The sequence below is a fragment of the Parus major genome, chromosome 8 (assembly GCF_001522545.3).
Source record: "Parus major isolate Abel chromosome 8, Parus_major1.1, whole genome shotgun sequence".
NCBI lineage: Eukaryota > Metazoa > Chordata > Aves > Passeriformes > Paridae > Parus > Parus major.
The window spans coordinates 13,412,130-13,429,224 of record NC_031777.1 but is presented as its reverse complement, the minus strand read 5'-3'; the positions used below and the strand labels follow the sequence as shown (position 1 = coordinate 13,429,224).

The 17,095-nt window shown below is 37.7% G+C and overlaps 1 protein-coding gene across 5 annotated transcripts in view; it reads left to right on the top strand.

Moving 5' to 3' along the window:
• The first annotated feature begins 3,170 nt into the window (after positions 1 to 3,170).
• Positions 3,171 to 17,095, top strand: part of PTBP2 (polypyrimidine tract binding protein 2) — a 47,629-nt gene continuing 33,704 nt past the window's right edge. For 2 of the 5 annotated variants that reach the window (XM_015635817.3, XM_015635814.3), the window contains exons 1-3: positions 3,176 to 3,321; positions 4,882 to 4,912; positions 16,926 to 17,001. In XM_015635817.3, the coding sequence (XP_015491303.1) occupies positions 3,314 to 3,321; positions 4,882 to 4,912; positions 16,926 to 17,001 (115 nt within the window). In that variant the 5' untranslated portion in view covers positions 3,176 to 3,313. Of the gene's footprint in view, positions 3,322 to 4,881; positions 4,913 to 16,925; positions 17,002 to 17,095 lie in introns of those variants that run through there. The other 3 variants (XM_015635816.1, XM_015635813.1, XM_015635818.3) reach the window with 2 other exon arrangements.

The window sequence follows — 17,095 nt, the reverse complement described above, 5'->3', positions numbered from 1 at the left end:
CTGAATATAGAGAGCTTTGCTCAAGGTATTTTGCTTAATGGTTGTCTCTTACTGGACGTTTCAGCTGCCTTCTGAAAAATCTGATGCAGGATTTCAGCAGAAAGTCGACAGTTCCCAAGGACAAGACTGTTTTTTCGGCAACAATTTTTTTTTCTGACTTTCTAAAACATAAGACAAAGCAAAACCACATTCTAGCAACAGAGAAAACAGATGACCAGATAAACAGATGATGCTATCACAGTATTCCAAATATGACAGACATTTTGCAAGGCATTCAAAAGTGTACTAAATAAGATCTAATAGTATAAAAAGGCAAAACTACATGAACAGGAAAGTGGAATACCACACTGTATGAACAACTGATCAAGAGGATACCATGGAATTTTATTAGAAATGCACTGAAAGCTCATACCTTTTTTATCCCTTCTGAAATTAAATGCTCTAGGTAAAATCTTGATTGATTATCACTTTTACTGCTGCTTTGTGGGAGATCAGAGTTTTGCTGTAAAATGTCACATCATTATTTCAACCAGATTTGCAGACTCAGTTCCAGTGTCTTTTCTGCTATACTCAACAGGTACTCCTCAGCCTCCTTTATATGGATGAGCTTCTAACTCAGAGGATAAACTGAATGAGTATTAGCTCACTTACTTAGATAGATTTTGGTAGGTGTCATGAAAGAAGGAGAAAAAAATAAATATTGCAGAACACAAAAATAGGTTTGAAGATGGCATTACTATAAAGGCAAAGAAGGTAAGCAAATTAGGCAGTTAGAGAAATGAGATGGAAAACAGATTTTCCACTGATTGCTAAGAAGTGGAAGGATTAGTATTTCTACCAATACAAAAATGCATAAGATGTATTTAGATTTATAAGGGGGAAGAAAAGACAAAAATATTCCCAGTACAATGTGGCAACAAACAGGACTGAAGGCAATGGAAAATGAGAGAAACCAGCTATTAACCCAACCTCCAGTGGTGCAAAGCCTACTAAGTATGCAAGAATATACAGGGATTATAGAGAGAGAGAGAGAGATAGAAAAAATATAAATATGCCCTGGAATTATGGAGATTGTTGTATGCACTTCTATGTCTCTGATGTCTTCAATGTTACTTTCAGTCATGGTTATAGTACTTTATTACGTGTAATCAGTAAAGAGTGCCACAACCACAGACTTAAAAAACAAACAAAGAAAATATAACAATGTAGAAGAAGGCAAAACCCTTAAAACATAGCATTTGGTATGATGAGCTTTATATACAATCTAAGCAAATCGAATATGTAAGGAGGATTTTCTAAGACAGTGAATAATAACTAACTTAGTCTAGTGGTCAGTGATGGGTACTGAAGACAATTTCTGCAAACATAAGTACTTGCAGGTATCCAAGTGATAATGGCATTTAGGAGAAGCATTATCAGTAAACTGCTTCAGAGAATCAAAGTGACTTTTCCAGAACAGAACAACAAAAAGTTGCAGAGTAGAACGAGAATTTCTACACAATCCCAATTGTTAATCCAGTTACTGAGCTATTTGTGGTGTCAGAGGACAAGGATAGTGAAGTATTAAAGCATACTGAAATTTTTTTAGTTATGGATGTAGGTGTAGTTTTATAGTTTTTTGGTTCCTAGATTCTTTATCAGGCTTCATTACAACAGTTTTGATGATGGACTCCAAGGAATTTACACTAACCTGAAAAAAATTAAAGTGCAATCAAGTAATTGTCTACCTGCTCTAACCATATTGTTACTAGATCAAAATACAGAAATTACAGAAGACTTTTTGAATACTTTTAAACATTCTTCTGGGTTTGGGATCTTCTGAAATTGGGATCTTTTGGATTGCAATATCAAATTTTCTTTAATAGGAATAAAATCTTTGGCTTGATTTTTTGTTTGAATGCAATCCAGGGTTTTCTCATGCACTGCTGAGTCTTCTAGAAAATTTTCTATCAAACATTTGAAGATTTGTGATGAAATACTGAGATCAGGCAAAAAATAATGAGATAATATATATTTCGTAATAGCCACGTACTTTGTACCCTGACGTGACAGTTTACAGAGAACCATGGTGTGAAAAACGAGGTTCACATAATTTTTATAGAATTTAAAAGTTTAATAAAAAAAACAATTAGGAGAGAAAAATAAAGTAAAGTATACAGATACGGCCGGGTGTTTCTGCATTCAGCTAAGAGAGCACACCTTACTAACAAAGGATTGTCCCTTAAAAACGGAAGTCTACTACATATCCATAAATTCTCATACATATTCATACATTCTTCTTAGGATCTTTGGTGTTCTTCTGTTTAGTTTTCTCTTGCCCCCTTCCCAATAGATCAATCCTCTTGGCGCCATTGAGATTTACATTCTCTGATACCAGGAACGCAATAAATTCCTCCCCCCCAGAGTTCTGGTCACTGATGTCTTCATCTGGATAAGATAGTTTACAAACGCAGGAGTTCTCCAGCTATTTTTTTTCCACAGTCTTTGGGTTATACAAACAAAGACAGTTTTTATTTTAATACTATGCCATAACCTAACATATATGTATTATACTACTATTTCTAAATTTCATCAATAACAACGGGGACACTGATTTCTGTGAAGAAACAACCCAATTCACTGCAGTAGTTCCTTTGTACGTTCCTCTTTACTATTTTTATGTAGCGTTAGCGATCATTTATACAGTCAACAGGTTATTTTCTGGGAAGTGATGCGCAGCGAGGGCAGCGAGCGCTGGGACACGGCTCCGTGCCGGGGCTGGATCCCGGGGCGGGCGGGGTGCGCAGGGGTGCCCGGGTCCCTTTGAACATCTCCCCAGAGAAGGGCCGGGCTGCCGGCGCCGGGACCAAGCGCGGAAACTCCCTCCCTTCAACAGGTGGGGTCTGGCGGCTCAGCCGCGGCCCGGGCGGGGCAACAGGGAATGCCCACGGGCTGAGGATGCCCCGCCGCCTCCAGCTGTCTCGGGCCTGTCCTGTGGCCGCCCCCAGCGTGCTTCCGAAGCGGCGCCGGGTCAGGAAGGTGCCGGGACCTGGGGTGGGGATGGCGCCGCCGCTCCCGGCTCCCGCCCCGGGCGGGGCAGCCTCGCACCGCCTCAGGGGCCGGCTCGGGCCGGGCAGCTGAGGGCAACCGCTTCACCGGGACTCACGGCGCATGCGCCTTCGGCCCGCGCCTGCGCGCTAGCGGAGGGGGACGCGGAGCGGAGCCCGGCACTCGGCAACGCTCGGCGGTTTCCGTGCAGGCCAGGCCGCCATTTTCTCTCAGCCTCCCCGTGCGCGGCTCCTGTCCCGCTGCCCGCGCTCTGTCCTGCTCGGCGATGGACGGGTGAGTGGGCACCGGGGCGCTGGGAGCGAGCGCACTGCCGCGCTTTGTGCTGCCGGTCGGTGGTGGGACCTGTCCCGGTGCCGGGTGCTCGCTGGCTGTCGGCGGGCGTCTCCGAGGGTGTGGGGAGCGATGAGCTTCCCGCCCCGGGACAGCTGAAGCCTGAGGCCCGACATAGGCTGGGAGCGGGGCAGGAAGGGGCTCAGTCTCTCCGTAACGCGGGCCCCTCTGTAGGGTCTCCTGTTTAAATTGCTGAGGGCCTTGGGCCGCCCCCTGTTTAAGTGTAGTGCCCGAGACGCCGCGTCTCGATGTAAAGAAGGAGCGCGATCTACTCCCATCCTTGTCCCCAGAGCCTCTCGCTCCCTCCATCTCCCCCGCCTTTGGCATCTCTCCCCTGGCCAGGGGGTGAGGAGGGGCCAGCTGCAGGGCTCGGGTTTGTTTTGGAGCTGGCTGGAGGGGAGGAGCGATGCCAGCAGGAGCCAGATGTCGAGCTCTTTTGTTTTCAGAAACTGCCTAATAAGCCCTTCGGCTTACCCCCCCTCCCCAGGTGGAAAGATTCCTTTGTATATGCAGTGGACTGGCTGTAAAAACCAAAGAAGGGAACATTGGAAGGAGTCGGCCGTATGTGACAGTAAGGGCTAGGATGGGCAGGCACTACACGCCAGGCCTGCTTTTTGTTGGTCCTGTAAAATGGGGCTGCTGGCTGTAGCCAGTGTAAATACAACAATTTTCAGCTTCCACATCTTCTATTGGATTGTTTACTCTGTTTCAAACAGAGAAGCCGTCTCTTTGGTATGCTTTAAGCATAGAACCTTTCAACTGTGCGAATTCCAAAGGCTTTTTATGGTTGTGATTATAATGGTAGGAGTTACAAATCCTGTCTGAGAACTACTGTCACTAATGAGTACTACACTGTGGAATGCTCTCCCATATTCTTTTGTGTGTGTGTGTGTGTGTGGACTAAGGTTTCTTTTAGGACTGTGGTATAGACTAAGTGACGATGTCACAACCTCTAAGGAAAAGATGCACCTTGACATACCTGTTGCAGCATTTTTCATAGGTGTACCTCATTAAATTTCATATAGGTGTAGCTGCCAATGCATTGAGGATTTTTTCCAAGCTAATTAAAAAAAAAAATAATTGCTTTCTTCTGTTCAAAGAGTAGGTCAAAGGTTCAGCTATTTTGCTGAACTAGCTGTTTAGTTAATAGAGGTGTGTGAGAAATTTTTTACTTTCCTTTGAATTACTCTCTTTCCACCCTATAATCTCAGTCCAGAAACATGAGTTTCATAAATAAATTGCCTGGTAGTGCTGCATTGTAGTGACATTTACTTGAAACTTTGTACTCTTTGGAAAGGCCTATAAGCTATGGGAGCTCAGTGGCTTTTTAGAGTTTATTTTGTATATCAAACCTCTATGTTCTTTGAACAAAGTTTCTTGCTTGGAGAAGTTGTTGCCTGCTAACTTTCTCATTATTTTGACGTTGCAATACATTGAAAATCTGGGTTTATGAGGATAAATTGGTTGACTTATGTTCTTACTTTTTTTTTTCTTTTTTTACAGCATTGTCACTGATGTTGCAGTTGGTGTGAAGGTAGGATGTACACTTAACAAATAAGGGGGTAGAATGCTGATAAAAAATGAGCTACTTTGCGCATCAGTAGTTGCATGTTGGAAGATTTTAACTGGTCATTGTGAGCTTATGTCTAGTCAGCCGTATATGCTTTATTAAACAAAAATCCCTAGAGGTAAATTGGAGCCTTTACACAAAAGACTTTCCTACACTGAACTCTAAACAGTGGTTCTGGATTAATGTAGTGGTGTCAGCTTCTTACTTTAAAACTTGATTTATCATACTTTTTTCGAAACAACACTCCTGCATTGTTGCATGGGGCCTGTAAAAGTCATACTTTCTTCTGTCCCTCCACCTCCTTTTTTCAAAGCAGTTCCCACTGAAGTTAGAAAAGGAGCGATTATCTGTAATAGGCCAAAATATGGGAGCTAGAATTTGTTATGTAGACACAGAAGTGGGTGTTTGCTTTGCTGTACTTTTTATTTCTCAAGTTCAGTTAAGAATTTATCATATTTTTATAACAAGGAAGGGCTTCCAAATAGATGTTAATTTACTATTTATTTTGCTTTTTTTATTCAAATCTGTCACAGGAATTAGATCGGTACCCTATAGCAGCAGAGTGGGAAATAATGTTAATGCAAAGGGATGTGGGACAAGAGAACTTTAATGAATGCGTGATTGCAATTGTATTTCAGTGGTAAAAACAGAAATTTTCTAGTGTGTACAGTTAACTCTTCACATTTGTTCAGGGACTTTGTAGCTTGTGCTATGTACCTGCTTTTTCACCTGAAGCTGATCAGTGTTAACTGCTAAGCCCAGCTGTGTCTAGTAAGGCCCAGTTGCTCATATTCAGTATTGGTCCTGCTGGATTTGGACTAGTTCTTATATAATACACCCAGCCTGTAGATACAGCAGCTGTTCTGTCAGATGTACCTGTATAATGTTTCTGGGTAAGCTTGCTTCTAGGGAGAGCTGTGAGAAGTCAGTCACATAGATTCTGGACCCATCCAGCTCCATATGTTCATGTAGTATTGGAGACAAGCTTAAAATCATTCTCTGAATCGTGAGTAAAGTGTAGTTATTAAGGTACTTTTGTGGGAGCAAATTACAATAGAAATGTGAACTGACATGATTATTTATCTGTTGCCTGGGAGGACAAAGTGTTAACTCATTAAAACTTAGCAATGTATTTAGTAGTTTGGAGGGATGCCTGACGACGTTCCAAGTCTTTCAGCAGCAAACTGTGCTCCATGTGCACAGCTTCAGGACAAAAAATATAAAATCACAAATTACCCTTAGTAATTTTTCTTCTTTCTAGTGAAGAAATAGTTACAGGTAGACCATGTTTTACCTGTATCTGAAATTCTGACATTTCTCACTTCAGAAGTAAATGGATTCAGAATCCCTTTCACTCTTTACTGTAAGCAACTTCAATCTATGAGAATTTGAGTGTTAAAAATATGTCCTTAGTGGGTAGTGCAGTTTTGGAACCAAATTTTAAGATACTAGCCAGACCATGAAATAGAGATGTGTCAGATGATGTAACTGCTTTCTTGTGTTGATTGTAGAAGTTATATTATAAATATAAGAAAGAAGACAAGACAGGTGTATTTGAGGCCGTGATTAAAAAATACAAGGAAAGGCTCAGAAGTATCAAAAAGTTGTGCTCCTTGCTTGTAAACATGGACTTGCTGTCTGGTTTTTAAAAGAAAACGGTCTGTGCATGGAAATAGTGCAAATAGATAAGGATGATGATGTCCTGAAGAAAGTTGTTAAATATGGGAGGAATAAACTGGATTGTATTCTGGAGATTCTTTAATTATCTCAATATACTGGTAAGAATGGAAAATGGGATTTCTGTCTAACTGAGGTATACAGTGCATAGTGATGTAATGCTAGCTTCACTCGTGTTTTGTGGAAGGGCATGTGAAACCTTTGTCCTTATGGTGACTGTTCATTGCTCTTGATGGACTGATGTTTTAAAGTTGAGGAATGCTTTGCCTATCCAGTATATATAAACAACTGGGATCAGTCATGTGGCCTTCCATTGGAAGTTTTCCTTTTCATGAGGTGCCATGGGAATGTGTAAGGAGTAAGTTTTGAATCCAAGGAGTTGCATTAGCAGTTTTAATACTCTTCCAACACTGCTTTTGTTGTGACTGGATAGTGGATATGGGCAGGGATTTACCTGTGAGAAGTCACCTTATCCAGGATATTTTTTTTACTTGATGCTTTCTGAGATTTTTCACTTAGAGTATATGTGCTGATCACCTGCAAAACATTTTTGTGATACATTCAATTAAACTTGGAGAAATAGATGATGACGTATGACTCTTCTGTTTGGAAAATTTGCTTCATTTTATCATCATCAGTCATGTCAATACAAATTTAAAGGTTATATTAACTGTTTTCTGACTGGTTGTTCTCTTAAACAGAAAAGTGGACATACTATATTTTTAAACCCATTCATAAAAAGAATAAGATAATTATTGTAGTCTGGGTGTTTTTCAATTAAAGGAGGGCTTTTTAGCTGTGGGGACTGCATGTGGTCAAGGAAAGTGTAAAGTAAAAGGAATCCTTCCTTATAATGCTTTATTAACAGTTTTATAATTGGAGTTCTCTACAAATGAGGGATACATTTGAAACTATTACCATTTATTTGTACTATATACTTGATTTAATTTAAAACATTTTTGTTCATCTGATGTTCAGTCATCATTTGATTTACATATTGAGTCACCAGAAATTAACACCAGAAGCCAATACAAAACATAAAACTTAAAATGGAGGTGGAAAAAAATTATGACTACAACTTGAAAACTTGGTTTACAAAGAGTAAATCTGGGGATTTGTACTACTCAAAATATGCAGTGGGAATATGCTTCCTAGCTCAAATCTGTCAGAAGAGCAGCATGCTTTAATTTCTGAAAGCATTAGAACATGTCACAACCCAGTCATCTTTTAAGTACAAATTAAATAACTCATACTTGATTTGGTCTGTAATGTCTTGTTTTGCTTATGTAGAACTCATGGAGGCAGGGAAATGTCACTGCACACAGTTCACCCCTTACATTACATTTTGCAAAATGCAAAAAGGAATTAGCTTTGGCTCTCTGCTGATTGGTGAACTTGGATTGTATATAAGCAGTTTGTGCAAAGTATACTTGAATAAAGGAGAGTTAAAGATTACAGTAATGGTAATATTTACATAGTTCATCGATGAAAAAAAACCAAAACAGTTCCTTGGAGAAAGTCTGTATATTTTATAGATTTCTTTGTGTGTAGTTTCAAAAAATTATCACGTTATATTAAATGTTCTCTTTTTCTTTTTAGAAAAGTACATTGGAGTTGCTCTGTTCTTACTACATCAGGTCCTTAGTTACTCTGTGGTTATATAGTTTTGAGTATCAGCATCTAATAACTGTACTTTGAATTGCTCTCTTGTGTTCTCTTTACATTATAATGCTTTAATCTTGACAACTAATTTGGCACTTGGTGTGAGAGCCTTTTTCAGCTCTTGGATGTATGAAGTATATAATGTGTCTTTCCTCTGGAGTAATGAAAAGGATCTTTGGAGGGATATAAAACATGGTGTAAGGAATATATGTCACACAGGTAGGTGTAGGGAGTAACTCAGGTGAACTTGGGTGCATATTGAGGGTGATCTGTTCTACTGTGTTGAATTCAGTGTGTGCCACTTCAGTCTAATGGATAATCTTTCTCCTAGATGGGATGGGTAGCTGTGCAGTAAATGGGGCTTGAACAATTGAGTGACTCATTTTGTGTATGTGCATTATGTGTTTCACAATGGCTGAGGTGTTCTTCTATCTGACAGGAGAAAGAACCAGTCATTTCTTTGGTACACAGCATTTGGGAATTTTTTGACCTTCTTGATGGTGCTTTGGATACTGGCCAAAAACCAAACTTCAGCTGCCAAGCATGGACAGCCCCAGTTATAGCTAGGAGGGAAAACTCATTCCTGTAAACAGTTTTGTAATGTTGAAAGATGTGGGGATGACCTCCTGCCCCCCAAAGTCAGCTTCAGCCTTTGCAGTGCACTTACGAGAAGAGGGAATTGGTGGTGTGTATTTAGTTGTTTATGTTTGGGATGGGTAGAAGATGCTAAGAAACACTGTCCTAGTACTTTCTAAGTTTCCCAAACAGGAAAGTATTGCCTAGTTCCCCTTTTTCCTGGTTGCTGAAACTTAACATGGAGGAATATAGTAGTATGGGAGGAGGACAATAGTTAAAAACTGACAGAGACAGGAGCTGGTGGAGAAAGGGGGGAGAGCACAAAGTAGCAATCTATAAGTACTCTTGAAGCATTGTCCCCTTTGGTTTTTTAACTCATGATCTGAAGTGTAGTCTTCTTTTACAAAATTATACTCTGAACCTTTTTTGCTAGTAATGACTGAGATTTTTTTCATGATGGAAACAAGTAGATACTGTAGATGTGATGTGACTTTTTGTTTCAACTGAACGCTGTATAATGAAAATAGGATTGAAAGAGTCTAGCAAGTTGTCAGAAGATAAATTTTCCCACTTCTAAAATTTAGTCTGAACTTATTTCACAAGCCTGTTCCTTTCTGTTTTTTACACTAATTTTTTTTTTGCCTTCACTGTTGTAATTCTGGCTACTTAAAAAGAAGGGAATAGTAGGATAAAAAATTTATTTTTTCGTACAGACAAATGCTGTGTGATGGTCTGTTGTATTTAAAATGTTAGAATTAGTTTTGGGCTAACCTTGTATGTCTAATACAATTGCTAGTAGATTAGACAAAGACAGTGATATGAGAAAAATGGGTTGTTTGTGAATTAGGTGTTTTAATCTTGTATTAGCTGTAATATTTTTAAACAACCTTTGTATTCAATAATACTTAGTTGTGCTAACAGCAGTAAGCAGCAAAAAAGATGTGTGGAGCATTATAGCAGTGAAGTAAGGCTGAAGTCTGACAATATGCAAAAGTTTAGAAATGGCATCTGGATTTGTCTTTCCAGCAGTGGTAAGGGGAACATGTCCATAGTTACAAAAAAAAATAAATCTTCTTAAGAATAAAAGATGTCTGTTAACAGTAAAGATATCTGATAACAGTAGCTTCTATAAATTGACCCTGTGTGAAATGCCTTTCATATTTATTCTCAGAACACCTGACTCCAGTTATTTTTTCTTTGTACTTTTGGATTTTTTTGTAACGCTCATTCTATCACTGTAATATATGTGAAAAAGCAAGGAAAGCTGAAAATGGAAAGAAAGGAAGCATGTTGAAACTTAATTTGTTCTCTGTAGTAAGTATGCAGCAGTATAAGGAAGCTTTGGTATACCTGTTTGATAGGTTTTGATATCTTTCACTAATTTGAAATCACATCGTTTTCATTGTAGCAGAACACTTAGGTTTGCATCTTCGTTGAGGGGGTTATACAAAGCGAAATGCAATCACCTGCACCATCTACGAAAACATGTATTAATACCAGTATGAAAATGCCCTTCCCATTTCCTAGAGCTTCTGGCCATGTTTTCACAAGCAAATCAAGCTGCATTCCATTTTTCTGTCACTGTAGTACTTGTGGTTTCACAAGCTGTTAATGGGACTGTGATGTTAGATTTAGGGGTTTGGGTGTTTTTTACAGCTGCGAGTGCACGTAGCCGTGTTTAGCTTTTCATAAAATCAGTTTTTCTGTGAATGCGTAACACAAGTATTGAATTCTAGACAAAATAGCGTTAACACTTTTAATTTATTAGTGAAAGGTAGGAGACAATTGAGTAGGAAATACCTTCCATGTGGATCACATTTTAAGGTGTTGAAACTGCTACTGAAGGACCATGTCTGTACATCCAGGTGCAGTGGTTATCTGTCTCAAAGGCAAAGGATGCATCCAGATGGCAGATCTAGTGAGTTGTTCTCACCTATTCTGATTTGCTACCAGTCATGTACAGCGATTTGAGAGTAGTACTTTCTTTCCTGCTAAAAGTGGAATTGAAAGTCTGAAATGCTGGAATATTTTTTGTTGGTGTACTTCTCTTGGATGTTTGAAGCATTGACTTATATTAGCAGAGATTCTTGCCTGCGGTCTTTCATTGCAATTGAGAGTTTGGAAGTTTCCGAATGAGGCTGTGTGACATGCTGTAAGTTGAGATTTAATTCTTTACCCTTTGGCTTTTTGGTTTAATAGTCCATCTTGATCTTCTGGTGCTTTGAGAAATTTGTTTCTTTTAGACACTGTGTTTTGGAAACCTCAAGGTTTTTCAAGGATGTTGAATTTTGTCTCCTGTCAATCTTAGACTTTTTTTAATTCCCTTGATTGCTCTCTCTCCATTTCTACAAAGTTTGTATTTTTATTAATGTTTTATTAATTTTCTCCTTGCTCCTTTCATATTGAAAAATTGAGAGTGTTAAAATTACATAGTTTTTAGGCTACAGAAACAATATATGCTTGGCTGAGGAGAATATGAAAATAATTGAAGGTAAAAAATAACATAGAGAGTAAGTCTGTTAAAATGGTCATATTGTATACAGTTAATACTGCATGAAAAGCAAGTGATGGTATAAGTGAGTTATCAAGCACCCATGGAGTTCACAACCTTAACTGATTTCATGCCAATATAGTTAAATGGTGTATTCTTTAAAATAATTCAAGTGGGTGAACTCCATGCATATAAGGTTCTGGTGAAGTAATAGCAAGATTATAGTTAAACTGTATGCTTTGTAAAATACTTACGAACCTGCATGAAGTTTCTTTTGAATATATAGACTTGGCTTGTCCTGTCCTGAATGGGCCTTCTGTGATCCTGTAGATATGAGAGGTGTAACAAATTCCTTAGGGTAGTTTGGATTATGTGTTTTGACAGTTGTGTGTGTAATCAGAGCATAAGGAAAATCAAGTGTTTTTTCTTCATGAAAGATTATGTGAGGGTATATTTATGCAGTGTTTCATATAAAGATTTATCATGTTAAAAATGAAGCATCCTTTGAATTCTAATCGATCACATGTAAACTAAACCAAATTTTATAAATACTATGTTTGGGGTTTAAAATGTGTTGTTCTGTTGTTTCAAACATCCAGTCCCCAAAGTTACTTCAGATATTGAAGCAGTGTATTTACAATGTGTAATTGTTAGAGGAGAGTAGTTTAATGTCTGTGTTCAAACTCATGTGGTTATTCCTGTCCCATACCATCAGGTTTCTGGCTCTTTTAAATTGTTCCCAGATGTTAGAAATAGTGTTTTACAATGCTGTTGGATTTCCTTAAATCATGAGATCTGTCTCCTGGCTTGTCATGCCCCTTGGGAAACTCATGCCTCTAGGCTGAGAATGACTGTGGTAAATGTGCAGTGCAGCTGAAGTTCTCTTACTCATCTTTCATTTGGGGGGGAGAGGGAAATGGGAAGGGCAGGAGCATCCTGTTTTTGAGAGACGTTTGTAATATCAACAAATATAAATACCACAAATTAGAGTATTAGTAAAAAATGTATTTTTCAATATCTTTGAGTGTCATCTTTGTTTTGTAGTGGGAGTTTGAGGGTTTTTTTTTTAGATGATACTGTTGACTTTTCAGCAAGTTAACTGTTTCTAGGACTCACCTGTTTACTGTTTCTAGGAGTACTGTAGTGCTTCTACACATGCTTCTAAAGAGCTCTCTGTAACACACTGTTAGGTTAGGTTTAGCCATAACTTCTGATCAGAATCTCCATAGCCCTGAATTATTGGGGAAAAAAGCTGATGTGTCTTTGATGTAAACAGTTGTCAAAAAGTATTTTGATGCATAAAAGACTAAACCCTTGGATGTAATAAAATCTGGGGAATGTGTGAAGTATTTAAAGCCTGATCTGGAATGTGAGGAAAATAGTAAACAAAGACTTCTAAATAGTATATTTTTGATTTCCTGAAATTACATAGCTACATAATATAACCTGTGATAGCATGAAGCTTTATAGCAGTCTTTTATGGAGGGAAAAATCTAAAATTCTGCTATGTAAATCCAGATTGTATGGTGAGGGATTTTGAGTTAGCTTTAACTTAAAGCAAGGACCTAGGACATTAATTTGCTGAGCTAGGGGCTTCTTTTTCTTTGTTTAATTGATTTTGTAAATTTTACAACTGGCAGTAGATGAAGTAAGTATTCACTTTAGGAAATTAGCTAAAATATCAAAATGTTGTCTTTACAGTATATAAAATAATTTTTGTATATATAATTTGAATTTTCACTTAAGTATTCACTAAAAGTCTGACTTGGTATATTTTTTGTCTTTTTTTTGGACAAAAATGTCAGGCCCTACATGTGAGTTTTACATAAATCCATTGATTGAAGCCATGCATTAAACATGATGTTTTCTGACCATGCATGGAAATGCTCTCATGGGGTCATGGGGGTGATAACATGGGCTTCAGTGAAAGGGCGGTATTGACCCTGACAAATTCAGGGTTCATTCATTGCACTATGTTAGCTTGGCAATTCACTTGTTTGTTTTGTATACTTGTATTTTGGTACATGTTGGTTTCATAAAGAAATGGTCTAGATAGCTATCTGAGCAGTTAATTTCTGTGGAAGATTAATGTAGATTAATGTCCTTGACATTGGTAGGAATACAAATATGGCATCGAAAACTTGTGCTGTTGAGGACTAGATGTCAGAAGATGACCTATTAATAGTAAAATAGCAGTTTGTACTTTCTTTGTTCTTAGTAATATCTCTGCCTCCTGCTAAATTGGATATTCAATTAGTCTCTACCATGTTGCTGTAACAGTAACTTTCTATGGTGAAATGTAGTAGTTGTTGTGGTTTTTTATTTGTTTGTTATTTTGACTTAGATGTAAACAGTTTTGCCATCTCTGTATTTGTGATCTTCAGTATTGTTATACAATCTCAAACTTGCTTTGATTCTTTAGAAGATAGCAGTTTGCACAGACAGGGAGGAGAGTTAAGTGAACGTTGCTCTTGGATCTTCCTTGAGTCTGGTTCTCTGTGCTTTTCAAAGATCTGAGTTTGGTTTCCTTAGCTCTGAAACACTTGACACAATTAGCCAATTTGGTTTAAAGGTTTTTATCTTTCAACTAGCAGAACTCGTGTGCTTGAGACTAATTAAATATTCAAGATGCTTGGAAAATTGGTTATGATTTTGAAATTCATGTGTGACATAGCAGAGTGATGAAGAGCTTTGCTTGTGGAGCATAGTGTTAGTCCTTTTTGGCTTAGCACCCTCTAAAAGAAAATGCACATAAGACCAAAACCAAGCATCCCAAACCACAAATTGAATAAAGCCTTATTTCTGCTGAATAAATATAAATAAAATAAATGTTTATGTCTATGTAATTCAGGAGGGATTGTGTTACACAGTAATGTCAGTCTAAGAGCACATACTGGCTTACTTGAGATGCTTACATGAAATTGTTTTAGTAGACAACCAAGATCTTCAGATAACCCTTTTGAAGTAAATCTCAATAACCAGGCAGGTACTGCTTTTGGTTTTGTAATTTAACCACTCGGTGTTCAAATCTATCAAGTCTGTTGCTGCAGAGCTGGTTTTAAAGTTATATATGGAATTGAAGTACAGAAGGGTCTAGGCTGCCTATGAACTAACTAGAAAAAATAACCATGTATATCTACTAAGATCACTACTCACACAGTAAGAGAGATCTTTGTCCTTGACCAGAAGCTTGGGAAATACGTATGGGAGTGAGTTAGCAGAGGTTTGCTATGCATTTGGGGTTTCATGGGGAAATTGGAAAAACGTTCCATGTATGAACCTGTACATCTGTGAATCAGACTTCTGAACACTAATTTATGCAGCTAAGGCAAATGTAGGCCTCATGATACAGGCCAGTGCAAGAAGTTCACATTTAATTGTTCTTCTGAAGCAAAAATGTTAAAACTTTCAAGTGCAATGACAAAATCTTGTGATCGACTGTGAAGATAATAATGAAATGTAAAATGATACGTTCGTAAATGAAGAGAGAACTGTTTATGAAACACAAGTACAGGAACTGAATATCCACTCTGTTGAGTAATTTGGTCTTCTTATGGATTTGTCTGCTGCGGATTAAGAAATTAACAGCTTTTATGAAAGCCTGATTTACGAGGAACCAGAAGTTTATATAATCATTCTTGCACTCTTTCATTCAGCAGTTTGTTGTGAGTAACTTCCTGAAGCTGAAGGCAACTCAAATTTGAGATATTTCAGAATTGTAAAGCTCCTACAGGTTTTGGGAAAAGCATTCGTTTGATACTGGGGTTGCTTCAGATATTTTTGAAGTAGTTGCTGTACCATTGCAAATTGATGCCTGTCATATTAAGGGGGGAAAAATGCTGGTGAATGATCTTAATCAGCTGAACTGTGAACAGAGTCAGTGTCTGCTGCTACTTCTGCCTATTCAACTGAGCTGGCCAGGCTGCAGACAGGGCTCCCAAGCAAAGCTAGATGGGTACTCCAAGTAGAGAAAACTGCACTTACCACTGAGTAACCTAATGCTGCTAGTAATCTTTGACTTTGCAGCATTCTACACTTGTCAATATTATGTTAGGAAAAATAGAACATGTAAGAGAAAGAATGGTTATGTTTCAAGTTATACCAAGTACCTCTGTATGACATCAGTAGAAAGCAATGTAGTTAGAATAACAGAGACTTTCTATAACTTAGCTATGCTGTTTCTCAGTTCTATCTAGCTAAATTTTTCTTAGTTATATCTGATTAGAAATGCTTCCTTACATTGAAAAGGATAAGACATGGTCCTTCTCATGGTTCTACCTGATCTTGGTATTAGGCATGATGCAATCTTAAGGGAACTCTTGCTGATTTGATAGACACAGCTTTATTGCCTGCTGTGTACCCTTACAAGCTTAGAGCATTCAGTAAACTGTACAGAGATTCTTCAGAACGGATGTTGAAAACCAAGTAAACTTTAATGGCTCTATTTGTGTGTACACGTATATGAATTTCAACATACTATTCTCTGTGTGGACACAGAGTGCAGTATGAGAAAAAGGTAAAGGTTTTTTTAAGTCTTTCAACTGTGCTGTCTGTGAAGATAATAGTCTCAGATTAGTTTATTATGAAGTGCCCTGTAAAACATATTCATTAACTATTCTTGATTTTCTTGTAGTGTCCACAACAGAATTAAACCTATTTATTTTAATAAGGATGAGTAGAAACTGTTTTTTTTTCCTCATTACCATTTTAGCAGTGACCTGGATTAGTCTTAAGAGTGCTGCAGAAATACTTTTGAAGTGGAAAAGAACCTATAAGAAATTGAAGATAGTATTCAAAGGACAGTTTAAATATTTTGTTTATTGAAAGAGCATATAAAGATTTTGTAGAGAAGAAGTCTTGAGGGTGAAGAGGGTTGGGGCATAAAAGAAAAAAAGAAAAAAGGTGTGAGAAGAAGCGCCTCTTCAGCTGTGTTAAATGCCCATCTTACAAACCATCTGTGGAAAGAGTTATCTTGTATGGTTTCAATATAAGCTCTCCTCTGATTTTTGCAGCCCACTTTTAAGTCATTCATTAATTGATATTTGTCATGTTTTAAGAACTACAATGAAGACATAATTCCCTGCCCTAAATTGTGTTTTGCTGAACAAATGGATGTCCCCAAAATTAAAACTGATTTCATTTCTTTCCTGTGAACATTAAATATTTTTTTTTTAAATAGGGGTGTTAAAATTGAGCTAAACTCATATTTCTATTTGCATAGATTTCCCTTGTAGTTTCAGCTAGATATAATAGTTTAATATATGTGTATTAAAATATTAAAACTTAAATTAATTTAAATGTTATTGAAGTAGAATAAATATACTTAATTATATTTTAATTTGAAATGCTGGACAAAATTATTGTTCAGCAGTTCTCATTGTTTCCAGATATGGCTTCATTTCAGTGGTGGGTTAAACAACTGTGCTTAAGCTGCTCTCATTTCAGATTGCCATGTAAATATTCCGCTTTACTTAGATTTCAAATTGTTGCACTTATCTGAAAAGAGGAAGTATCATCTTTAAAAATCACAAAATAGAGGAAAAAAATCTCTTACTGTCTCTTTCTTTTTAGAGAGGATCTGACGAACTTCTTTCAGGCAGTGTACTCAGTAGCCCGAACTCTAACATGAGCAGCATGGTAGTTACTGGTAAGTGATGCCCTTTCAAAGGAGAAACCTGTAATTTATACTTGGACTCATTTCCTGTTTACAAGGGGAGAACACCGAAACAAGAATCCGTTTT